The 26,997-nt window shown below is 41.3% G+C and overlaps 1 protein-coding gene across 3 annotated transcripts in view; it reads right to left on the minus strand.

Moving 5' to 3' along the window:
* The window catches only part of CTNND2 (catenin delta 2), a 636,702-nt gene that overhangs the window by 416,146 nt on the left and 193,559 nt on the right, over positions 1-26,997 (minus strand). For all 3 annotated transcript variants that reach the window (XM_063130230.1, XM_063130228.1, XM_063130231.1), the window contains one exon: positions 8,188-8,300. In XM_063130230.1, the coding sequence (XP_062986300.1) occupies positions 8,188-8,300 (113 nt within the window). The remainder of the gene's footprint in view (positions 1-8,187; positions 8,301-26,997) is intronic.

A 26,997-nucleotide genomic window follows, 5' to 3' on the forward strand; every position in this document is an offset into this window, starting at 1 on the left:
AGGTTATCATTTCCTAACTGCTTTTATTTGAGTGGCTTTCTGTGTAGTCACTCAACTAGGGATAGCCAAAAATGTCTATCTATGGTCTGTGTCACCTTTACACATTTTGCCGGTAATTCTGTTCCATTCTATCTCTGCATTAATCTGCCATTTTTAAATAACCCAAGATATATTTATATGCATATTTTAATATGAATTAAAATGTATAGTGTTCTCTCAAAACACATTTTCACTCCAAATACATAGTCAAATGTGCTTTCTCTAAAAATATATATTTAAAAGTATATTTTGATTCATTTAAACTGTTAAGATCTGCACTTCAACATTAAGAGAAGTGCAAAATCCAGTGGATAGTGAAGTTCCAACCTTCATATTGGCCCAAGAGGTGTGTATCAGGTCAATCTGTACAGAAAAAGATCCAATTCCTCAAGCATCCTTGCAAACAATCCATCCTCCTTCCCCCCCAGAGATGCCATTCAGATTTACTGTAGTGCTGGGTGGCACTGGAACCATGGTTTGTTCATCATGGGCAACCTACAATGAACAAATTGGCACAGGGACGACAGAAAAGCGCTCCTTCTGGAGCTTCTGGAAAATGCGCATTTCTCCCAGCCACACTAATGGCACGGCCAGGGGAATTACGCACTTTCCAAAGTGCACTTTGTGGAGGGCTCCTTGAAGTGGGGTTGCATGAGCAGGGCTCGGCGAGCTCACAGGGTGTCGTCCCCCTGGTGGGTTCTCCAAAGCCTAATCACATATTCTTAAAATATGCTGCCTTTTTGTATTAAATTTGAATACATAAAAGAGTGGGATTTTGTCTCCCACCCACACTGAGATTTGAAATGGCATCCCTCTTAACAAATTTAAAACAAAGAAATGAAGTCCCACTTTTGCTATTAAGAATCATTTGGGGCCTTGCTAGACCTGCCGGCTTACGCCGGCAGGGAGGCAGGGCCGAGGTGCGCTGAAGTTAGCGCGCCTCCCCCAGGCTACTAGACGCACGACGCGCAGGGACGTCGCATCCCTGCGGCGTCCGCCATTTTTTTTAAAATTTTAAAGGGGCCGGGTGCGGCCCGAAGACTCCGGAGAGGTAAGTGGGTTTTTTTGGGTTTTTTTTACCGGGGGGGGGGGGGGCGAAGGCTGGGAGGGTGGGTGCCAGGGTGGGTGGCATGGGGGGAGGGCGGGTGCGATCGCGCCGCGCGCCGCCCGGGCAATGCCTGGCATGGGGCGGCATTGCAATGCCGCCCCATGCCAGGCATTGCCCGGGCGGCGCGCGGCGCGATCGCCCCCGCCCCCGCCGATGGGCACAGCGCTGCTATAGGCGCTGTGCCAGGTCCGCGGCTTTTCGTGGCTCCTCGCGAGTAAGCGAGGAGCCGCGAAAAGCTGCGGAAGTCCCTAGACGTTCCCCAGCTCCGGCCTGAGGCGCGCCATAAGCGAATTCGCTTATGGCGCGTTGGAGGAGGCCTCAGCGCGGCCTGCCTCCGGATTCCCCTGTGCGTCATCTGGACGCACAGCAGGGAAGCCGGGACAGAAGGCGCGCTAAGGCCTCGTCTAGGAAGGCCCTTGGTTTCCATTTGGCCTTTGTAACGGTCAATAAATAGCACAGTAGGGTTTTAGATACAATATTGGCGCAGTATTATTCTACTTAACATACTCTCTCTGGCTTTCTGCACTGTAAAACTTGGTTTTAATTACCTAATTAATCACCAATAACCATATTATATACAATGAATTTAATCTCTTTTCCTAGAACATTCTAACAGAAATGGTAAAAATAATATAGATACTGAGAAAGAAAGATTGCCAAGCATAACACACTTTTAATCAACCAAGACTTTAAGATGCAATAAAAGAAGAGATCATAATTATATCATTAAAAGTGGAGACCTTACGGTAATAATTAGCCATCCAGGGATTTACAATGTATCTGTAACCTCTTTGGCAAAATAAATATTATTAGAAGCACTGCACAAAAATAGATTCATGACTATGTAATTCCCCCCACCCCGTATCCTGGGCATCCTTTCTAGGGATTTAAATGTGTTTAAATTGTGAAACATCTGTGTTTACTTCGTTAGAGAACCATAAATTGCATTTTATAGATTAAAACAGGCACAACACTTAATGCTGAACACTTGAGGATAACTCATTACCGAAAAAATTAAAGGAGATTTTAAAAAGATAATGGATATTTGATAATGTGGCAATTCCTGTAATGTGTTCATTGACTTCCCCTCCTCTTTCCCTGTACTATGGATGTAAGCCTCCTGCTGCTTTATTCATTTCAAAATGCCTTGCATCTGCACAATACTGAGAATAAGGATGTAAGATTGTAGGCCACTTAGTTCATAGTCTCAAACCATTGTCTGTTCTCCACCATCTGAAACAGGATTCTTTACTAGCCCTGCTATTTGCAATCCTTTAAACTGAAGATAGGATTGAACCAGAGACCTTCTGCATGCAACGCATATGCCCTATCAGTGATCCAACAGCCCCTCCTCAAATCATGTAGTCTAGGACTTCTGGTGCAATTTTTTTGGCTATGTTGAATGTGCTTGCCTGAATTCCCAAACTTTGGCAGCTACTCATCCCTTAATTCATAATCTCTGACTTATTTTATGTTGTTGTGGTGGTGGTGGTGTCTTTTGAGCCCTACTCCATTGATTTTAGAAAGGGGACGAGGGCAGAAATGTCCTTAAAAAAGCTCCTGCATGTGCCCAAAATGGCAGCCACTATCCTTGAGGATGAGCAAGGATTTCTGGTGGCTCTCAAAGAGATTAATAGAGACAACCATAATAGAGTATGGATGAGTTAAAATATGGATATCAGCCTTGAGATCTCAGATAATGGGCCTAAAGTCTTGTCACCCATTTAAGGAGATACTTGCGAATACTGAGAGCCACATTTCCATTTCAGAAAACCACCATGGAAGACTTCCTTGGTAGTAAAAAGTATAATGCTCCAGCAGTGGATTTCTCATCCTATGGAGCAATAAGTAGAGGAAATTACGGAGTTTAGTGTGCAAGAAACAGTATCCTTCACAGACATAAAGTTTCTGATACTTAGAGCTTCTATGATTTGGGAGGCTAAACATTTGTCTTGAAGAGACTGAATAACATGCAGCAATGCATCTATGAGCACTTAACTCACTTAGTTGAAGTCCAGGAGAATTGCACTGAAAAGGTATAATGAGAAATGGTTACAAAAACTAGTCCAGTTGTCTTGTGCATAATCCTAATCCCCTCCAAAAGATACTGCTCTGCATGCAGACATTTCCTGACACTATCCTTCTCTTCCTTTCAGCAGACCTCCTATGCGTGGAGTGCTATACTCACGGGACAGCTATATACACTTAATAACGTCTAACTGTACTGGGGCCCTGATACTTCATAAATATTTTAACATTTTGGGAGACAAATAAACATCTGATAGTCTTTCACTATATGTAGAAAACGTATGTTTTAAATGGCCTTTCCCTGTAATTAACATATTTTTGTGCATCGAAGAACAAATTCTTAATTTTCATAATTTTAAATTCTTCTACACAATAAATCTTCTATGAAATCTACTGTCCCATAGTTAACTACTTTCCCATAGTTTTCCTTTAAAAAAGTGTTCAGGGCTTCAACTTATTCTCCACTTTTATTATAAAATAATCAACTTCATAGTTTCTAGACCTCCGACGTCTAAAAAAAATCACCACCATCTCTTTTTAAACCATTCAATAGAGCTCTTCACAATAGCTTTATTATGCTTTTGTTCTGGTTCACAAAGAGTCTTTAACACTGAATCCCATGGTAACTGATTTTCCTCATGAGTAGGGTTGTAGCAGCATACAAATGGATAAGCCTTATTATGACACGGAGTCCATCTCCTTTCAAGTGCCAGTTCTAGTCCCACTGTGCATTTCACATCATGCCAAAGTCAAGAAGGCAAGAAAAGCACACTACCACAGCCAAAAGTAAAGAGATGCAAAAAAGAAAAGAAAAGAAAAGTTCAGTTCCAGATTCCAGAGGAAACACTCAATTCAATACTCATGTGATCTTTTCCTAAAATAGCAAGAAAAGAAAGCAGTTTACATCAGCTTCATGCCTTATAATTAATCTGAGTGTGGATGGCTAACTGCTGTGAAAGGCACTACAAAATTATAAAATGAGTATATAACGTAGTGAGAGGTCATACTCTGGATTTCCACCTTTATCCTAGCCTGGTTTGTGTTACAATTACATTTAGCAAACATTTAGCAAAATATTAGAACTCTGAGAGTATGTGACAATACTTTCTACTTTTACACTGTAGAAAACTGAAAACAATATGTCACCTGTACTAGTGTTGCTGCCTTGAGTTCTCACTGAGTCAAAACATAGTTTGACTTTGAAACATGAACATAATAATAAAAAAGCAGGTTCATTATAATACAGTGGACCTTGCTATATTCAGTTTGCTTACTTTGCATGCTCTTCTACAACATGTGTGTGTTTGTATTATATAGGTATAGAAGAGGGAAGAGACAGTAGGCTTTGGAGGACTTGTGGGGGGTGCTCTGAGTTTGCCACGCTCTGCTCGCAAGGCACCGCTTCAAGGAGCTGCACCATTTGAGCCTTTGCTGAGTCCTTGGCAAAGTACACATGTCCCCCCCCCTGCCAATGGGGGTCTTAAATACCCTCTTAATAGAAAAACATGCAGGGGGAAAAGGGACAGACCCATGCCCAACCACTCTCAAAGGCTGAAGATCAGTCAGGTGTGGGCCTTCCCTAGTGCCAGGCAGGTCTTGTGGACCCAGGCAGATTTTTGATACAATACTAAGAGACGGCAAACAGGTCAACTCCACCAGCTCAGGTGAGAGAGAAGCAATGTTGGGCTCCTCTTCTTCTCTTTCAACTGTTTTCATTTGAGCTAGTTCTGATAAGAAGATTGACAAGATCTGGTTGCATTACTGCCATTACACATGCATTACAGCTGGTTAGAATAAAAACCTTTTAAAATTGCAAACTAGTTCAAATTATGAAGAGTTTTCTTGCTTTCCTTCTGCATAATCCCTTTTCTTTTCATATCACATATTTTTAGATTTTAAACCCATCTTGTTTTTATTAATTTGTAAGCCATTCTGGGAGCCTTTCCAGCTGAAGAGCAGGGAATCAATGCCCCCATCCATTGATACACTCATACGTGCATACGCACACACTAACAAAACCTACATAAAACATAATGTAAAAAAAAACCTGCCACAAAACTGCAGCTGAACAAGGAAGTGTCTATGATTTAGGGTTGGTTCATTTCTCAATGTCACTTACAGCTTCTCCCCTCATTCCCATGTTTATAACATAATATACATTGGTTAAAAAAACTAACTAAGCATACTCCTGCAGTGAAGTGCAATCACTAATCCTGCTAACTTGATGGTAGTGCTGCTATCACAAAGACATAAATGGTAGGCATAAATACAAGAACAATATTTTCTTTCAACTACTTTTGAGTATTTTTTAAATTGTCTTTAGAATATGCAGGAATGCAAAACTGTATTTTGCATTGACTTTCTTGAAGGATAACATTCTGCTACCCTGCTCAACACAAAGTATTCACACAAGCGTCTTCAGAATAATAGCTTTTTAAAAGATGATAAACCCCCACCGAAGTATAACAGCTATAGATTTTGAATGAGATTTGTCAAGGGTTGAAGCTGTATGCTGCCAAGCAGTCTATGTGTTGGTTCATAAAACTCTGTGAAAGTCCTAATTTGTGCTGCTTTACTACATGTCTATTAAACAATCATAAAAGAGCCTGCATAACCATGTAGACAATAACACCCCATAAGGAAAATAATAATCCACTTTCTTGCTATTTATCAAAAATATTAATACAGTTTCTTTAGTAATTGATTCCCAATATCCAACAACTCAACTCAATCTAGCTTCAAAGTAACCGTCCTCCCTCTTCCTTCCCTCCACAATGTTTCCCCAATTTTTAAAACTGGAAATTACAGGTATTGACTAACGCTGAGCTGAATTGTGTGCACATGTATGCGCTTTTTGTGAACACATGCTGCAGCTGCAAATAGTGTCCACTTCTCATTTTTTTGTGGTGGGGAGGTAACATCAAAAAGGGGCAAAAGTGTTCAGTCATTCACAGTGAGAGCAATGCAATAAATGAAGATTGCTTTCATTCTGAAATGGTTTTCTTTGCCATCATTGGCCTCATTCAGACTTCATATGTTCTCATAACTCTTAATTATAGTTTAGTGTTAGGTGTAGAAGCCTTGGGTTTACCACTTCCTCTCCCGCTGCTGCAGCCCCAGTGAGGAGGAGAATGGAAGCTTTCACTTCCATTTTAACTAACCACATCTTACTGTTATACCAGAACCAAGGCAAACTGTATTTAGTCTTAACCATGTTTTACTGAAATAAGCCAACTTCAAACCATGGCTTATGAAGTTAAATTTCCTCTAAACCATAGATAAATCAAACATTGCCATAATGATAAACTACAAATAATTAAACACAGGAGGAAATGCTTCTGATCTCCTCTTTGTGGCCACACCAGAAGAAGTTAGGGGAAGGGGGAGCACAGAAACCCAAGGTTTCTGCATGTGACATTAAACAGTAGCAGTGACCCAAAACAGGCCAGTGGCATTGTCTGGTTCTAGTTTGAAGGAACCCATAAACTTCATTTTCCCAGCTTAGGCATCCTAGGAAACTGTGATTTAAGAAACCAAGATCGTTCCACTAAAGTTGAGTGCATGAAGGGAGGAAAAAACAAGTGAGGTGAGGTGGGAGTATACAGTCACATGGCGCATTCCTGAGCTGATAAACCATGACTTATTGGACTGGGACCTTTATATCTAAATTGTATAATTTTCAAAGGAATATTTTGAGATATAACTTCTACCATATCTCCAAGTAAACCATGATATATATTCAACAACCTCTGAAAGAATTAAGCAATATTTGAAAGTGAGAATTCGGAATGTTGGGAATAGTGAAATCTAAGCAGTATGTCTTCCTAGAGATAAAAACCTCTATCTACCACAGATGAAATAATTTGCTATTGTTATGTACAATATCAGGGGAAAATGTACATTTGCGCACTTTAACAAAATCTACAATAAAACTTCATGAACCAATACACACATTTAAGTAACAGAGTTGCAGTATCAACCGAACAACAATCCTTTTAAAACACTTCCAGCAACTGTAGAATTATTTAAAACAATTATTATTTTTAAAGCATTTTGACTGTTATGAAATTATCAGATTTCCAGCATTTCATCCCATCTATTAAGAACTTGAATATTTTTCTGAATTACTTGCAGATTTTGCTCTATGAAGTGTCTGCCCTATTAGTCAATAACTGAACTATTTAACTGTCAGCTTCTTATTAATATTACATAATTTTTCAGACATGAAGAAATGTTTACAGAATCACCTAGTGTGCATTTAGCTCTCTTACAAGAATGCTCTTCTACTATAAATTCACTTTACAAGCCTAATCAAGCCTTCAGCCAAGCAACCTATGAAACTAACCTACATTTAGTATTCCATGCAGGTCTCTACAAAGACTACACCTTTAAAAATGAAATCTAATAGCAGCATTATAATTCTGCATATGGTATCATGCTACTCACTTTAAAATTGAACATTATTTAATTATTTAGCACAGATAGCAGAAGAACCAGATTTCAGGATATTACAGTTAAAACCATACATATTTTAAGAGACATAAATAATTTCTCTACTAAAATGATCTAACTGGAAGAATGACCAAAAGGTTATCCAATAATATGTTTCCCCATAATTACGTGTGTGTGACAGTAAATGACCTGGAGCGCTCTTTGCATTTCCATATTCTACAGAACTGCATTTATTTTTCACACTGTTTTCTTAGCCCAGTCTTTTATAAAAGGGAACTAAATCTAGCAGATTTGTAAGTCATACTATTTCATCACCTCTACAGTTTTCACAGTGAGTATTTTTGCAATCGGTTTTTACCCAAAGTTCATTTCAGGTAACATATATAAAGTAATACCAATATAACAAAAATAATTTTGTCTCTCTGATAAAAAAAACCCTCAAGGGAAAACCACCACCACTACCACCAGTATGCAGTATGTCACAGGATGATTAATAAAACCCATTAGTAATGCCAATCAGTTATGGAGAAATAACAAAGTGACCCTCATACAATACTTACCTAATGCTGTTCATGCTTCCAGTGTCAGATCCAAGTTTACATCTCTCCAGCTGGCTGGCTACAATCTGGCGTTCAGCTTCAAGTTCTCGTGTAAGCCTTTCAAACTGTAACTCCTGAAAAACAAAACACAGGCATTCATGTTATGGTCCACGTGGAATGCTAGGTCATACGTAATAGTGAGCTTGTTCGCTTGTTACTGGCATTAGGATAACTCCCTCTACTCGTACACATGAGTTGTTAACCACGGACAAACCACACTAACAACACATGGCTCGTTGTTGGGCTGTTCATGGTGGCTTGTTATGACATGTGAACTTGTCACCATGGGATGTGCATGGCCTGGCAGGAGCGGAAAAATACCTGACCATTCCTCATGATTCCTCTTGCTGGACTTTGCTTAGCAAGAGCATGCACTAGTGCCACTTCCCTCCTCCCTTGTCAGTTCCTTCCATCCTTTCTCCTTTGACAGCAACCGGCGTTTTTTCCGTTGTGAGCTGAACTATGCAGTCTCCCATGATCTCTGGCAACATCAGCCCACTCTGCACCCTCTGAATCCATAGTCAGAAACAATGTCACAATATGAAGCTCAAGCAACCCACTCAGCTATTGCTGATTACATCTGGGACCATTGCCCTCACATGATCCACAACTAAATACCGCACTTTAATCTTCGAAGAGTGCCAACTATGTAAGTGCTGGTCCCCCACAGATGTGGTTTACTTATTCCATATAAGCATTCCCAACCTCAGACTATATCAGTTGCTGGCATACTCCATATAAGCATCCACCCTATAAGTATAGCAGTTGCTAGCATATGAGAGCAATCCTGCTGCTCTATAAGCATGCAACTTGCTTTATTAGTCTCCCTATATGACTTGCTTGGCCACCTTGGCCATACAGGTGAACCCTATATTACTTCCCCAACAGCATCCTATATAAACCTAATAGTGCCTGTCCCCCCATAATACTATAGAACCTCATCTATATTACTATTTTGCACCCTGTGAGAGTGTTTTCCAAGCTGCTCAGAAAAGTGCCTATTTGAGATATTTAAGCTATGTAAACCAGAGGGTGAGAAGAAGAAGAAGAAGAAGGAGGAGGAGGAGGAGGAGGAGGAGGAGGAGGAATGGAAGTCACTTTTCTGGCAGGTGCAGCAAGCCCCACATCAACCCAGATTGAACTGCAATGAAAACCTTAATAACAACAACAAAACATATTTGTTTTTACTCTTATCACTCAGGGAAATCTTTGCAAGTAGTGATCAGATGGTTGGGGGGGTGGAAAAGGCAGCGAAAAAAGTTCCCCTCTGGAGCCCCCAAATGCAAAACATGCCCAGAACACACAGTGGACCACTAGCAAAATGACTGCTAATGTAGGAAAGCTGCAAATGCTCCTGGGATACAAATTGTGCTGTAGAAGCTCATGGGATATGTGCTGAGTGTGGGTAGTAATACAAAAGGGGGGAATCATGACAAACCAGGAAGCGCCCGATTGTCTGACAGCAGCATCGTGTATTAGCTGTCGATTAGCCAACCCCCATGACTTATTTTCATTGTGCCTTACTGTCATATGCAAACAAGCCCAAGAGCAAAACAAATAAATAAATCTGCTGGGCCAACTGTGAGGTGTACTAGCTTTTCCAGCCTTGATAGTAGTTTCCTGCTACAATGGAACTTTTATTGGTCTGACTAGAGAAATGAGACAGTTGGCAATGCTAGCCACAAGTCTGGCTGCAGAGATTATGGCAGTAGTTTAAAGAAAGAGGCAATGGGAAAAGTCACAAATTATGTGAACATTTTCTCCAAAGAGAAGTTCTCTTTTGAGAAAGGCTACATTAGGCAAAAGAGTATCAACAGATGTCTGATTATTTTATGAATTAGAGAGTGATTGTTGACATATGTTAGTTACCATCTTAGCAAGAGTGGAAAGAATTTTTCATGATTATAATTTTCCTGATTATTTATTTATTTAGAATATTTAAATACCGCTCCCCATTGAAAATTTTTGGAGCTGTGTACAAGGTAAAATGAAAATAAAAACAGAATAAAACAGTTAAAACAAAATTTAAAAGAAGCAAAAACAGATTCAAGGCTGCATGTTAGAGAAAGGCTTCTTGGACTAAAGATGTTTCCAGGAGGCGCCGAAAGGAGTACAAGGTTGGCGCCTGCCTGACCTCCAGAGGCAGGGAATTCCGCAGGAGGGGCGCCACCACGCGGAAGGCTCTTTTCCTGGTGGATTCTAATCGGAGGATGGATCTATGTGAAACCACCAGGAGCAGGCCCTCGGATGACCTCAGTGATCCGTCAGGTTGGTAAGGGAGAAGGCGCTCTCTCAGGTATTATTACTGCTAGTAGAGAAGGGGTTTCCTTGCATACAAGGTGCCCCTTTCTGTCAGGGTTCACTCCAATGGTAAGTACATTCCAGCTTCGCTTCACCCTTCGCTGCAGCACACCAGGTTTCTCACATAGTGTTAATCACATAGCGTTAATTAATAGGAAACACAAAAAGTTGGGCTGTAAGTTCAGTAGTCAAACAACAACAGGAAAAAGACCTTCTTGTGCATCAATGCCCCAAGAAACCTCAAATTCTCCTTGGGAGATACTAAAATCAATAACAAATAAATCACATGATAGTAGTACAGAGACTATGAGCTCCATGAGATGTGCGTTTTATTGCCCACACATTACTGGGCACTCACGGATTTTTGCGGGTCTTTCTCATGATGTTGTCTGCCTCCTGCACACCTCCTACCCCTTCTAGCTTTCTTGACTCCATAAAAAAACACCACAGTAAGTCCAACTTATGTTTAAAGATGGAAGTTGCCTCTATTTCCTGCTGTGTGCAGGAGAAGCAATGCAATAGAAACGGCCCACTGACTGGGCCATGTGCAGGTTGTTTTCTTCCTCTTTCAAAAGAGGAAGTAATGAGGGACAAACGCGCGGGCGGAGAAGCGGCGGTAAGGAAACACAATCCCCCCCCCGGTGTGATGACACTCCCAGGAACAAACTAGACAAGGCATATGAAACCCATGAACTGGATCTCCTTTTAAAAAGTGTATAGTGAATATGTACTCCAATCAGCTCAGAATCATGGTGCTGGGGGAGAGGGGTTCTCCATGTGGTTACCTGTGTGTTGTCTCCTGTGGGCAAAGGGGAGTGATCTTAATTTAGAAAATGGCAAATGGGAAGAGTTTAACTCTCCTCCCCCAGTGCTATAGTCTCACTGTGGCTGATATAATAGGGTGACCATAATAAAAGGAGGACAGGGCTCCTGTATCTTTAACAGTTGCATAGAAAAGGGAATTTCAGCAGGTCTCATTTGTATATATGGAAAACCTGGTGAAATTCGCTCTTCATCACAACAGTTAAAGGTGCAGGAGCTATTCTAGAGTGACCAGATTTAAAAGCGGGCAGGGCACCTACAGCTTTAACTGTTGTGATGAAGAGGAAATTTCCCCAGGTTCTCCATATATACAAATGACTCCTGCTGAAATCCCCTTTTCAATACAACTGTTAAAGATACAGGAGCCCTGTCCTCCTTTTCATATGGTCACCCTATGATATAAATCTTTTTTTAAAAAAACCAACACATTTGGCTGAGGAATGGAATAGCCCTAATGGAAGCTTATTGACATTCTTGGTCTAGTGAGATTTTTCAAAGATCAACACTGTCATACTATGTTTACTCAGAAGTAAGTCCCACTGTCTTTAGTGTGTCTCACTCTTCCTGGCTTAGTAAATATGTTTAGGGTTGCAATTTATTAAGTTTTAGACCATGGCTAGACCTGCCGATATCCTGAGGATTGCCCCGGGATCATCCCTGTGCATTCACATGACGCACAGGGTATCCCAGAAGCAGGGAGAGATGATCCCTCCCTTGCCCTGGGATATTGGCATAGCCTTTTTTCCTGCTTTTTCCGTGGTCTCAGGATGATCCCGAGACTGCGGAACGTGTGGGCGGGCGTTGCGGGTTTCCTGGCTCCTCGCAAGTAACTGCGAGGAGCCGCGCACAGTGCTCAGGAGCTCTGTGCCCATTGGGGGTGAGGTGGGGGGGAGCGGGGAATTTATTTATTTAAAAAATACTTACATTTTGTGATCGAGTGCTTGTGAGCTCCTTCTCCTTTAAGAAAAAACAAACAAAATGGCAGGCACGACATCCTCTTCCTCCTAGGATGTCGCACACCTTGTGTAGACAGAGGGGGAGATCTCGCGATAACCATATCGTGAGATCCTCCCTCCTCCGTTGTGCTAGACCTATCAGTCTAGCCATGACCTTAGTAAGTGTGATTAGGATTGCAGCTAGGGTAGTCATTTATAGATTGTTCCCCTACTCCCAAAATAGAAATGCATCACCAAAAAGAGGGCAAAAGAGGACACTTACTTGCATAACATTTTCATGTGCTGATTACTATAATTTCAAGGCCCCTGTTCTCCCTTCTTATAATTTCTTTCTTTAAACTGGACTTGCAACGGACAGCTTTTCCAATAGAGGGCAGCTTTAAGCAGATTGTCCTCTGAAAGCCCTTAAAATACAAGACTGTCCTCTGTAACCCTAATTAAATTTAGAATTCCATGACTTATGTTACATAGACTAAACATCTGGACTGAAGCTATGGTCATGGCTAGACGAGGAGGTTGGAGGGCGACAATCTCGTGATTTTATGATCGTGAGATCTTCGCCCTCATTTACAAGTGGCGCGCGACGTCCCAGGAGGAAGAGGATGTTGTGCTCGCCTTTTTTTTAAAAAAAAGGAGGAGCGCACAAGCTCTCAACCACAAAATGTGAGGTTTTTTTAAAAAAATCCCCGCTCCCCCCACCCCACCCCAGGTACTCACGAGGAGCCGGGACAACCCGCAACGCCTGCCCACGCATCCCAAGACCTCGGAAAAAGCAGGCTAAAAGAGTAGGGCGATATCCCAGGCCAAGGGAGGGATTAACCCTCCCTGCTCCCGGGATGCCCTGTGTGACGTGTGGATGCACAGGGGTGATCCCGGGGCAATCACCGGGATATCGCCTGGTCTAGCCATGGCCTATATCGTTTAAACATGAGGATTCTCTCTTCAAACTCTTTATAGAGTTATGGCATTTAATTTGCACTGTAAGCAATCATTAATAATAACAAAAAGTTCCACCATGGCATGCTTTAGAAGTTAGAACCTAAGTTTTATTTCCTGTGAGCAACAACACTACTCCCCGTATTAATCTACTGTCACCCACTAACGCAATACGCATGGCATCTAGTTTTGCGTAATACCTCCTCGCTTTTTACCAGCAAAGATAAAATTACATCATGTATTTAGTAAACAAGATTTTACTTAACTGTTGAGCTGTGTGCTTACAAAACCAGCTTGAGCATAAACAGGTGGTTTTTGATAATGTTCATAAACATAAGCAAATAATCCAAAGGGATGAAAACCTCTGTAGTCAGATATGTATGAATGAATGCAGAGCTGATAACAGCAATGAACTCCAATATGGATACAAAAAGTCTTTATTGATTTACTGTTTAATTAGAACAATTTAACAGTAATGACCTTCTATTGCTTTTGATGTGACAATCAGTAAAATGAAAAGATGGCTTGGGCTGCTACTTTTGAATGCCTTCGATACTGCAAGAGCCACATTCCAGTATGACAGGCATTCTTGTGGAAATATGCCTGCTAAAAATATAAGCCCCCCAATAATTTTCTATGCAATACATCTAATTGAATAAAATATCAGGCTTTCAAATATAATCACTAGGGAAAGATATCCATAGTTCCAAGTATAAAATCTTTACAATCAACCTAAGTGCTCTTCCACTGTATAATATCGCCTTTATATTTTTCCAAGTATACGTTTCAGTAAAAGGGCACCTGTTCAGAATGTGTCAAGTGGTGAAAGATCCCTTCCTTTGTGAGTAGAGAGAGACATGAGAAAACACTTCTTGTCTGCATAGTAAAGCACAGGAGTATATTCTTGTCTGAAAGGACGAGCCCCATGGTATATTTCAGTGATCTTCAGGCGCCAATTTGGCTCTAGGCACTGCTACTGAGGCCACTTGGTGGTCTTTCCTCGGCTGTGGAGGGGGTCTCTCCTTCCTGCACCTCCACTCAGGTAGTGATGCTGTGCACCAGATTCAGCTGAAGGCTTTTTTAGGCCTCTCCTCCTCATTCCCCTCTACATTGTCCAAGCAAGGCCTCATCAGTCAGTCCCCAGGCAGGCAAATTCCAACAAGTTTACTTGTTCCTGGCATTGTGATGGATTTTCTTCTTGCTACTGAAAGAGTGCTCTGAGTGTCGCAGAATCTCCCAGCGTAGGCCCATGTTGCTCTCTCCTCTGTCTCAATTTCCCCTCCCCTTCCAGCACCTGCACAGTGCCCTACTGTGTACAGCCAATCATGTTTCTCTTTGCCCCCTGGGCTCTCCTCCCTGCTACAACTAATTAGCTCATTGCTTCTGCATTCTTCTCTCCTCACACCACTATCCACCTTGCACCTGAGGAGTGGCAGATCTTCTGACTTCCCAACCCTGAAGCCTCCTACTAGCAACTGATCCACCACTAAAGCAAAGAACAAGACAAAGCTGAGAGCAACTGAAGAGAGAGGATAAGTGAATATGAGGGGGAGAGAGAGAGGCATGGAAAACTCTACTGCAGGTGATTAGAAGTCACCAGTAGGACTCAGGCTTTGCAGTGAAGAATGCCGGTATATTTGATTGCGCACAACCCAACCAGAAAACATTTGTAGGATTCTAGTGTTCAAAAACTTGCAACTCAACAGCAGCACGCCTGTGCTTTCACACTCTAGTCCAGCTTTCCCTGCAAAATGCCCGTCAGATACTTTGGACCACAAAGCCCAAATTTAGAATTCCATCAACCCCAGGCAGCAAGGCCACTACCAGGAATGATAGGAGTTGAAGTCCAAAACATCAGGAGGGCGCCAAGTTGGGGAAGATTGCTCTAGTCTCTACTTCCTTCAGCCCCTCTCTTCCTCCATTTTAGACAACCACAGAATATTAAAGCCTTAATATATATATTTAAACTGATCTCAGTTGAAGTTATTTTAATGATCAAGGTCCTTATTGTATCTATACATCTACATCGCACCACACATTGAAAATTAACATTGTAAAAACAAAGAAACAAATCTCTATAAGATTTAAGTTGTTTTTGAATAGTTGTGCTCATTGGGATGATGTTAATTAAGAAAACATCAGAGCAACTAGCTAGAAGCTTGAGTTAAAAACAACGCAAACAAAACGTTTTGTATCATCCTCTGAAGACTGTCAGATGAACATAGTCCCTAGTATTGCCTTCAAATCAAGCACTGTCCCTGACATCTCTTCTCCAAAGCAGGCTCATGCAACAGAAGGTGGTGGTTGTTGTTGTTGTTATTTTGTACACTGACCCATAGCCGAGGCTCTCTGGGCAGTTTACATAGGATAAAAAGACGTAAAAACAATATAACAACAACAACGTAATGAGATGTTGTGTGAATAAAGAAGTCATGGATAGATATTCAAAGCAGCACAGGCTGTTGAACATATAACTCATGACAGAAATTTACATGGGCTCCAGAAATTAACACCACCACATGACCAGCTTCTCTACTGATGCATGTATGATACTGCCATCTCTCACCTTACCTTGCTGGCCTCTGGTATCTACTATCCAATATCGGTAGGAGGGAGGGAGATTTCCCCATAAACACTCTCATAAAATGGAGGAATTTAGGTGGAGAAGATGAACCATTTTCCTAATCTAATTATTCTAAATTAGGGATGGGCGAACTCCCTCACATCCTGTTCATGCTCTGCTCGCTGGATCCACACTGGTTGCCCAACCCAGGTGTACATATGGGGCAAGCTGCCAGAAGGTCTGCGGGCACCCAGCAAGAGCTTGTGTCTTTATTTTTTTGTCCACAAGCCACAATTTGTGCAAAATCATAGCTGGAAATCGTTACAGAAATCAACATTCATGCAAAATCACAGTTGTAAATAGCACAATTTGCTTAAAATTACAGGCATAAAGGAAGTTTCCACAAATAATGCAATTTACAGCTGTAATTTTGCACAAATCACAATTTCCGTAAATATTCCGTGCCACGATTTTGTACAAATCCCAATATGTGCAAATCTTGATTTGCACAAATAAAAATGGTGGGAAACCGCAATCTTGCCAGACTCAGTGCACACTGAGTTGAGCCAGCTCAGATATCTGCAAGGTGGTGTCCAGGGGGCTGAGCTGGCAAAAACTCACCAAGCTCCACCCAAACCAGATTCCTCCGACGTCCCTATTCAAAACCAGTGCTTAATAGTGACATCAAGGTATTAACAAGTTCTTCAATAATTCCTTTACTCCATGTGATAAGCCTTGGATAATTCCTTTGGATCAGGCATGGGAAACCAGTGGACCTCCAGATGATGCTTAACTACAACTTTCATTATCCTTGACCATATTAGCTGGGGCTGATGTGAACTGTAGTTCAACAACATCTGGAGGAACACAGGTTTCCTGTCCATGCCTTTGATATGTAAAGGTAAAAACAACAACTACCTATTGATATACTATTGACAGTCAGTCTGGAATAATCATTAGACTAGCACTGAGGAGATCCAGGTTCACATCTTGACTCAGTCATGAAGGTCAATGGATGATCATGAACTAGTCACTGTTTTTCAGCCATACAGGGTTGTTGTAGGATAAAGAGGAAGGAAGGACCACATATACCATCCTGAGATCCTTGACCAAATGGAGGATATAAATATAAATAAACAAATAATGCAACTTCATTTTTGGCCTTTTCTACATGAGGCGTTTATTGTACCCTTGTCATTTCCTACTCAGTTTTTACAGGTTCTTTAGATGATGTTGTGACTCTCCAATTTCACTTCTGTATCTAATAAATACTTTTGATAAGTTTTTTAGAGCAGGAAAATGTGGCATTTAATTGTGAAAGTGAAAGAAAGTACAATTGCTTCCTATATTTATTTATTTATTTAAAATATTTATATCCCGCCCTATATCACTAAGATCTCAGGGCGACGTACAGATAAAAACATACAGTATAAAATAATAAATATACACAGTTAAAAACAAATTAAACCATAATCCAAGTTAAAACACTATATAATTTAAAAGCAATAGACACAGTTAAAACAGTTAAAACAATGTGCCAGTGAGTTTAACCATCAAAGGCTTTGTTAAAAAGCCATATTTTTACTTGGTGTCAAAATGCAATCAATGTTGGTGCCAATCGGGCCTCCAAGGGGAGGGTATTCCACAGTCGGGGTGCCACCACAGAGAAAGCCCTCTCCCTTGTCCCATCATAATGTATATGTTGTATTGGTGGGATGCGGAGAACGGCTCCTCCAACAGATCTAAGGTCTCGGGCAGGCATATATAAGGAGAGGCGCTCTCTCAAGTATCGAGGTCTTGATGGTGTACATTGTACATTGATGTACATTGTACATTGATGGTGCTATATAAATAAATAATAATAATAATAACAAGCCGTTTAGGGCTTTAAACATCATTACCAGCACCTTGAATTCCGACTGGAAGCGTATAGGCAGCCAGTGCAGTTCCTTTAAAACCGGTGTCTGTAAGATGTACCTGCCAGCAGTCTAGCTGCTGCATTTTGCACTAGCTGCAATTTCCACGTCATCTTCAAGGGCAGCCCCACGTAGAGTGCATTGCAGTAGTCTAATCAGGAAGTTACCAGTGACTGTGGCTAGGTTGTCCCTGTCCAGGAAAGGCCGTAGCTGGCGGATCAGCCGAGGCTGACCCCGAGTACTCCGTGCCACAGAGTCCACCTGGGCCTCCAGTGACAATGATGGATCAAGAAGTACTCCCAAGCTACAAACCTGCTTCTTCAGAGGGAGCGCCACCTCATCCAGAACAGGCCGCTTACCTACTTCCCGGACTCGGGAACCACCAATCCACAGAGCTTCCGTCTTATCAGGATTCAGCTTAGTTTATTGGCTCTCATCCAGCCCATTACAGCCTCCAGGCACTGGTCCAGTACCTTCACAGCCCCAGCTGACTCCAATGACAAGGAGAAGTAGACTATTGCACTATTCCACTGTACCACAGTGCCACCTAGAGGTTATGTATGTAGCAGAAAAGCAGGACAGGAAACACCCATCCTGCAGTGCTCAGATCTCAATTCTGTGACGAAAACGAAAGTAGATGCAGCAGATTAACAGCCCCTTATACAAAAGTTACTATTGGCTAATGCTGGATTCCTGGACAGAAGAGGTTATGGATTTTATTCTGGTGAATTATGGTGATGAATCAATTCAGTTACATATTTCTGTGTGCACTCATCCAAGATGTTAATTCCAATGAATCCGCAGAAAAAGATTAAGCGGGAACTATCCCTCTGTTAGTTACACTTAACACAAGCAACCTAGCTGTACACAACAAAACATTCTACACTGGCTGAAGCAAAATAAAATAAAAATGGCAACACTACTTTGAATGAACCAGTAAACTCTTCCTTTCTGCCAATCCAGAAATAATTAAAACTGTGGCCAGTGTGTGAGAAAATCCCATATCCTTTCTTACAGCTGCTACGGCATTAAGAAATATAGGATCTAGAAATAACATTTTTGCTTAGGTTGGATGAAAAATAGCTAGTGAATCTGTTCTGCCATTTGTCACAACTTTTATTTATTAGTTTGACTACGCTCTTTGTTCATATTCCCCTGTTCACCATGAACAATCTCATGAAATGTTAATCCAAGACTAGGGAGCCATGCTGCAGTGACAGATTTTTTTTTAAAAAAAATCCCAGTGGTAATGAAAGATTTATGCAAATTATATCCCATTTTTTAAGACAACTGAACAGCTACATCTCTGTAAATCTGCAGGCGCCAGGCTGCAGTATGCAGATGAACATAAACAAAGTTATGTCCAAACCCCCCCCCCCCCAGGGTCAGATTGATGGGGCAACAATGCCAAAAAAGCCTAGGGAGGTGACATTACAATGGTGTGGTGACCCATCATGACAGTGGGAAGCACTTAGAAAGATAAAATGTGCAGCTAAAAATAGAAGAACAGGCTGTGATGACATGAAAGTTTCTGAAGCAAACACTGTATGTTAAGGAAGGGAAAGTTTGCTGCATATTATGACATTTCTGGAAGAAGTAAAACAACAGAGCCCACTGCAGAATGAATCCTCAGTCCTGTTTATTAGGCCTTTAGCTATTTGTAACCCAGGTAAAAGATCAGCTTACTTGCATCACAATGCACCTGAGCCTCCCTTTCAAGCAAGGGGGTAAAGATTTTGCGCCTGAACTGTCTGTGCAGATGATATCCTAGAAGTCTGGTGTACTGTTAAAGTGACCATTTATTTATTTATTTATTTTATTTATTTATCATATTTATACCCCGCTCCTCAGCCAAAAAAGGCTCTCGGAGCGGCTTACACTTAGCAAAAAAGACAGTCCCTGCCCTCAGGCTTACCGTCTAATAAAGACATGACACACAAGGAAAAGGAGTTCAGGAGGGAAGAGGTAAAGAGAGAGAGAAATTAAGTGGACTGGGAAAAGGGCTGATGGGATTGTCCTGCTCCCGAAGGAGGGGAGTCCAACTGGAGCAGGCCCCGATGTGTCCTTGGCCTGCTCCTGTCCCCTCGATCCTTCTTCTTCCCCACAGGGCCAAGATGGCAGTTTGCCCTGTGGGGATGGGGGAAGAGTCCAACAGGAGCAGGCCCCGATGTTTCCTCGGCCTGCTCCTGTCCCCTCGGTCCTATTGTCTCCTGTAATTCCATTAGTTGTTTTCCCATCCTTTGATTTCAGAAACATGTGCACCTTCTGTAACCTTTGAGGAGCACACTCACTATCTTCTCTCTGTAATATTCTCTAATCAAAGTCCCAAATGACAGGAGTTCTTATTTCTTGTCTTCCAGTTTCAACTGCCTTAGTCCACCATGCCTAGCAGCCTTAAACATTTTCCTTGTTCTCAGCTGATCTACATGTCTTGCTCCTACTTTTTTCTTGTGGCAAACTCTTTGCAGTAATTGTTCTATACCAGCCTTGTGCAACCTGGTGCCCTCCAGATGTGTTAGATTACAACTCCCAGTTGCTTAGGGTTCAGCGCTTCCAAATACAATCTCTAAGGCCTCAGCTAGACCAGGGGGTTGTTCCGCGACGATCTTGTGATTTTATGATCGCAAGATCATCGCACTCGTCTACACGTGGTGCGCAACATCGCGGCCACCATTTTTTTGTTTTAAAGAAGGAGTGCACGAGCACTCGTGCGCAGAAGGTAAGTATTATTTTTTTAAAAATAATTTCACCTGCTCCCCCCACCCCACCCCTGATGGGCACAGAGCTCCTGAGGAGTTCTGCGCCCCATGCGCGGGTCCCGGATCCTCGCAAGTAACCGCGAGGAGCTGGGACAAACTGCAACACCCACCCACATGTTCTGCAGTCTCAGGATCAGCCCGAGACTGCAGAAAAAGTGGGCTCAAAGGCGAGGGCGAGATCCTGGGGCAAGGGAGGGATCATCCCTCACTGATCCTGGGATCCCCTGTACGTCATGTGAACGCACAGAGATGATGCCAGGGATCGCCGTGGGATATCGCCTCGTCTAGCTATGGCCTATGGCAGGGATGTTGAACCTGGAATGACCAGCTTCTCTACTGATGCATGTTTGTTACTGCCATCTCTCACCTCCAAACATTCCGTCTCTCCACAGTGTTATCATAGTTCTGCCATTTTACAAACCATATAAAAATCAAACCTTTCTGTGGTAATAGTTCAACAATAGGTTGATCATACCCCCCATTTTATTTTAATGACCCACACCAACTCCCCACATATTCTTTCAGAGAGCTCATTCCCTTACTTTTCCAACCCACTTAAATCACATATCTATTTTGGTACTATTGTCTATTGCTCTATCAGTGCAGGAGGAAGAAATAAAAAAGGGGAGGAAGGACTGAAGGCAGACATTAGTTGAAAGGAGGAGTTTCCCGGTGCTTTCTTGACATCCCTATTCCCTATTTATCCTTCATTCCAACAGCACTGCTATGTAAGAGTTGTTCTTCTCATCCTATTGTTCAAGCATGGTTCAGCTCACACCAACCCCATGAAATATGCATTTTTCTTGTGCAACAACAAAACACGATAGTTCAGAAATTGTACAACCCTTAGATGTATTAATTTGCTTCTCAGCTCAAAGTCAGCACCAAACCAACAAGCTGGAATTATATAATTGGTAAATTAATCAACCAATTCTTTAGTAGATGAATTTATGGGGGACAATAGCAATTGGTGATGGAAAAGTTTAACTGATAGGGCTGTGAGGGAAGCGGGCATATTTATTTGCTGGGGTTGTGTGTTTTGGCTCCAATTACTGTAAAAGAGAATCAACATGAGATGGCTTTCCCTGCTAACAACGAATGGTAATTTTTTTTATTAACTTGCATGTTCTCTTCCCCCAGAATCTTAAAAGGGCACCTATATTGACTCCACCCCTAGATGTATTTAAATCAGGTCAGTTAAAAGGCAGATGATTAATCAACTATACATTAAGTAATAGGTTGACATCCCTGTTTCTGTTACCACATTACTTTCATAAGAATTTTGCTATAGGAAGGAAGCAATAGCAAGGTACAGAAGGGGTCGATCTAAGTGCAAGAATTCTGTAAAACGATACCAACAAACTCAAATCACACTGTCATTTTTAAAAACTAAGAGATTATAAACTGCTGCTCACCAATCAACTTAACTAGGTCTATACGAAAGATTTATTGAGTAGAAATATTGAATTCTTGTACAAAGGAACATTTGGAATAGAGAGGATTACTTTTTTTGGTAAGAGTAACTAATGGCTTTACAAGTTTTCTTTGTCCTAGTTTTAAATAAAAGCAGGGCAGATACAGCTAGGAGGAAGTCAGTCAATTATGACTCCTGGTACAGTAAATCCCAAATGTAATATACTAATCTGAATAACAAAATCCTTTAAAAAATTAACTGGATGCTTGCCTTACTTTCCAATTGTAGCCATCGTAAGTATTTCACATCAGGAGAATAATGTGACATCAGTACAGAATAGTATGATCATGGCATGCAAATCTATACAGCATAAATTAGACAAAGCTTGGTGGTTGATTAGCAAAAATGGGGAAGGTATGAACTGGAATTAGGGTGACCATATGAAAAGGAGGACAAGGCTCCTGTATCTTTCACAGTTGCATACAAAAGGGAATTTCAGCAGGTGTCATTTGTATATATGGAAAACCTGGTGAAATTCCCTCTTCATCAGAACAGTTAAAGCTGCAGGAGCTATACTAGAGTGATCAGATTTAAAAGAGGGCAGGGCATCTGCAGCTTTAACTCTTGTGACGAAGTGGAAATTTCACCAGGTTCTTCATATATACAAATGACACCTGCTGAAATTCCCTTTTCAATACAACTGTTAAAGATATAGGAGCCCTGTCCTCCTTTTCATATGGTCACCCTAATAATCCAAATTCTGGGATTTTAGGAGCAATTTACAGGAATATCGGGGAACTGGCTTGCTAGACAAAGAGAAGAAAGATTATCCTAGGTAGAGGGAGTAGCACAGGGGAGAGAGAGCTTGGAATGACAAGAGGAAGAAAAAGGAGCCTGAATGTGAATAGAGCCTCAAAAGAAGATATAAGACAAGAGAAAGTCAGTGGTGGGAAACTGTACATATAAAAAATAGGAGCCTGGATCTGGTACAGAAAGTCACAGCATGCCTCGTTAGATCAGAGATTCCAATAAAGGAAGGAAAACAAAGTTAACTATTTGTTCCACTGCTGTATAGGTAAAAGCCAACGTAAATGCCATCCGGAGAGAACATGGTTCCTTGCAATTACATGAGAGATGAATGGCTTCATTTCCCCTCCCCCTACCTCACAAAATATAAAGCATATATAATTCAAGTTTTGTAAACACAACTCTTTGAAGCTGAAATATGTTAAGTCTTCTGTGAGTGCACCTGATACATATGTTTAAATCCACGTTGGCTTGCTTATATTGCCACAATAATAGTTGTCAACTCCCATGAGCTAAAAAACCACAAAAGCCTTTAACAGCAACATAAGAAAACTTGGTATCATCATCTATTGGAAGCCCTGCCATATGCTGATAGTTCTTTGCTTTGTTTTACTAAATTACTTTTTTTTTAAAGCAACAAATACCTTTCTGAAATTGTGCAGGTTGCTGAATGTGTCCGTGGAACTTCGTACAAATGGAAAGATGTCCCTTGAGGGAATCTTGTACTTAAGATATCGTCAGAACTATGAAAAACCTTAAGGGAAGCCTGATATTTACAATAAATGTTGAAGAAACTGGAACTAAGAAGAGATTAATGGAGAACAGTTATTATGGCTCTATGCAGAGAAAAGATTAACCACTTGAATCATTATTGCTTCTGTTTGCAGAAAGAGTAATTTTGGTTTAACAAATCCCAAACAACATTTCACACTTCCTAATCCTTGAGTTGTAATAAATTGCAGGGCAGTTTTACAGGGTCCGTCTCCATGTGTCAAGAAAATACTGGAGACCTGGGCTTTGATACATTCACAGGCTACATTTGCTTCACAGCATCATTACTCCTCCTGAACAATGGCATACTTCTGCAGAACCAGCTCCCATGCCACCCTCAACTCTTTCTTGACAGCCATCTCTCTCTGAGCTTTTTTACAGGAGGCTGTTGCCATTAATCCACTATATCTGCTTTCAGTTTTGTTGCAGATTTGAGATCTAAGCACTACATGAAGAGCATTTTCCTTTCCTGCTTTTCTACTCCATAACCTCTAAGCGGCACTGTTGTAGCAGAATCACACAAATACACCAAAGGAAATTATGCTTTCTTTTGCTTTCACAATTAAATGCTGCATTTTCCTTGCTCTAAAAAACTCACCGAAAGTGCTAGTTAGAAGCAGAAGTGAAAATGGAGGATCACGACATCGACATCATCATCATCATCATCATATTATTCTTATTATTCTTATTCTTATTATTTCGTTTGGGTCCAGGCTACCTGCAGGATCGCCTTCTCCCTTACAATCCGCCCCGCACACTCAGGTCCTCTGGGAAGAATTTACTCCAGCCAACAAAAACAAGGCTGACAACTATTACCCAGAGGACCTTTTCTTCTGCCGCACCCAGTTTGTGGAATGGCTTGCTGGGAGAGATTCGTCAACTTAAGTCTTCCAGAATTTAAGAAAGCCATAAAGACTGATCTCTTCAGGCAGGCCTACCCAGTTGAATTTTAAGATGCTTTTTTTTTTAATGGTGTGCTGCTTTTAATGATGCACTGTTTTAAATGTTTGAATTAGTTGAATGTATTTTATGGTGTTTTTATTTGTGCTGTACCCTGCCTCAATCCAGAGGGAGAGGCGGGTTATCATCATCATCATCATCATCATCATCATCATCTAAAGAACCCGTAAACAACCATGAGTAGAAAATCCCTCTCTTTCTTGCTACATCAAATGATTTTCCCCTCTCCCCCGTATTCATCTCCCACGCTGACATGTAGATGTGGTATCTCTAGCAGGATTGTATGTTAAGTAACATTAATTCATAAGTACCCAAGCCATTCAAAAGCCCAAGGGTGAATAAACAGTGGGACAGCATAGTCTATGACAATCAGCTTTAACCCCTCCTATTTCTACTGAAGCCTGACATGGAGAACTCATAATGAGGCACATTGCTGATGTGAAAAACTCACCACAATTAATATTCTCCTTTATATTAGGAAATCAAGGTGACTTCCTGTCATGTATAGTGGGTAGATTTATTAGGAAATGGTTTGAGAATGTCAGAGGACTCTGCAAGCTTATCTCTATAAGAAGTTCCCATGAGGGCAGCTTTTTCACTCCCTGTCTCAGCCTTGAAGCTGCTGCTTCTCTGGGAACTTCAGAGTGTTTTAGAAAAGGTGGGGGCCGTTCTTTCAAGTGGGTTGTAACATCCCACCATCTTGGCACGTGGGCATGGTTAACAGGTCAGAGGACCTGTCTGTCAAGTGAATAGGCCTTAAATGCTGGTGCAAAGCTGAAAACGCTTTGCTGGGTTTCATCTCTCGATGCAACGCCTGACGCTCCCTCCTACTTTGGATTCCTTCTCCGCCTGGGACTTTGAAAGCACTCTGCACATGGACGCTTTGCTATTTGGACTTTGGATATCTAAGAACTGTGCCACGAAAAGTAGTGAGGCTTTTCATAGACCTGGATTTGCATATGCTGTGGATTCTGTGTTCGTGCCCAGACTCAGGTGGCAGGGAGTCCCCAGTCCTTAGCAGAAGGATGGGACTCCTGGGCCTGAGGCTTAACCTTTCCTGAAGTCGTGGTAACAGGGTCAGCTCAGTAGTGGTAGGCTGAGATTAACAAATGAGTGACGGATCTCTCTGCCCGGCTCTGGTGGTTCAGAGCAACCTTTCCAGGGTCTTTGTTTTAGGAGATTGGCCATGTTCCTTTGAGGTGCCAGCATATGCGGCATCTGGAGAAGCTCAAAGCAGTTACTGGTGTACCCTATTCACACACACCCTCTCCAAGTGTTTGCCTTAAGGATTGTTCAGAAAAAAGAGCCTAAACCTTTCTAACCATCATTCAGCTTTAAGTGTGTTTTAGAGACTCTGAAACCATTAAGCTTGTCTACTGTGTGATTTCCTCAATAAAAGAAGTCTCACTGATGTGTTTCATGTCAGTTTGCCAGCACGTGTGAACGCCAGAGGGAACAGGCCCGAACATGACACTTCCCAAATCAAAATTGGATGTGTAAAAGAGGCCACATATTGTTCAGATGAAGGTGGAGCAGGGGTTTATATACCTGAACTACATGGGAACATTATCAAAACAGGACTTTATTCTTCTAACCATCACTAGAAAGTAGAAATTGGGGAAGTTCTAGAATATAATCAGTTGATGTCTTTCTATACACAACTAAGAACAGTAAATTGTTATGCATTTCTTTCTGAATAAACATCACCACAATACCTAACAGACTTTCTTCATGCGAAGCGTTAGATTACTTTGGAATTGAAAAAACCTCCAGCACCAACATCACATTTTAAAGTATGACCACCACTATTTAGATTGAGTATAAATAATTTTTTTTTTATCATACACACCCTTAAAAGCATAATGAAGATGATAGTATCACTGTGTACTAGGGAAACCTGTGGATTAAGTTTGAACAAGGGCTTCCTCAGTCCAGCCAACAAAAAACACATTCTCCAAGTAGCATGTTTCATACAACATCTAGTTCTATAGTTGTCATGCATATTTTGTTTCTTTGGAGCAGCACTCTCTCATAAAAAGTGCAATTAAAAATCAAAGGTGATCGCATAGTCCCCAAACATTAGTGTATGTACAGCAAACTCTTCAAACAAACAGAAAGTCATCTGTAATTAAAAATCACAATAATACCACTATACAAATTAGGACAATGAAGAGAAGGAAAAATTAGTCACAGAGCAGGAGAGAAGCAGTTTGAGATAATTTCCCAATTGTATAATTCAGGATGATCATTGCAAATCTGCTGCCTATGCTTCAGAAAGACTAGGATTTAACTAACTATGGGAAGATGACATTGCTGTGATGTTAACAAAAAAAGAAATAAGTCCTTGTGGAAAGAGAAGTGTTCATAAAACTGCAATACAGAAAGAAGGATTCTATACAAGTTCTTGAGTGTAACTGCAGTTTCACCCTCCTCTAGTTCCCATCTCTTTCAGACCTCTTCTTCATATATACCTTCTCCTGCTGAGTGAAGGAGCAATGGAAAAAAAATCCTAAGAGCTCTGCATGCTTCATTTGACAGATATTGAAGGTCTACAATGCCTGATCCC

Source organism: Elgaria multicarinata, chromosome 7 (assembly GCF_023053635.1).
Source record: "Elgaria multicarinata webbii isolate HBS135686 ecotype San Diego chromosome 7, rElgMul1.1.pri, whole genome shotgun sequence".
NCBI lineage: Eukaryota > Metazoa > Chordata > Lepidosauria > Squamata > Anguidae > Elgaria > Elgaria multicarinata.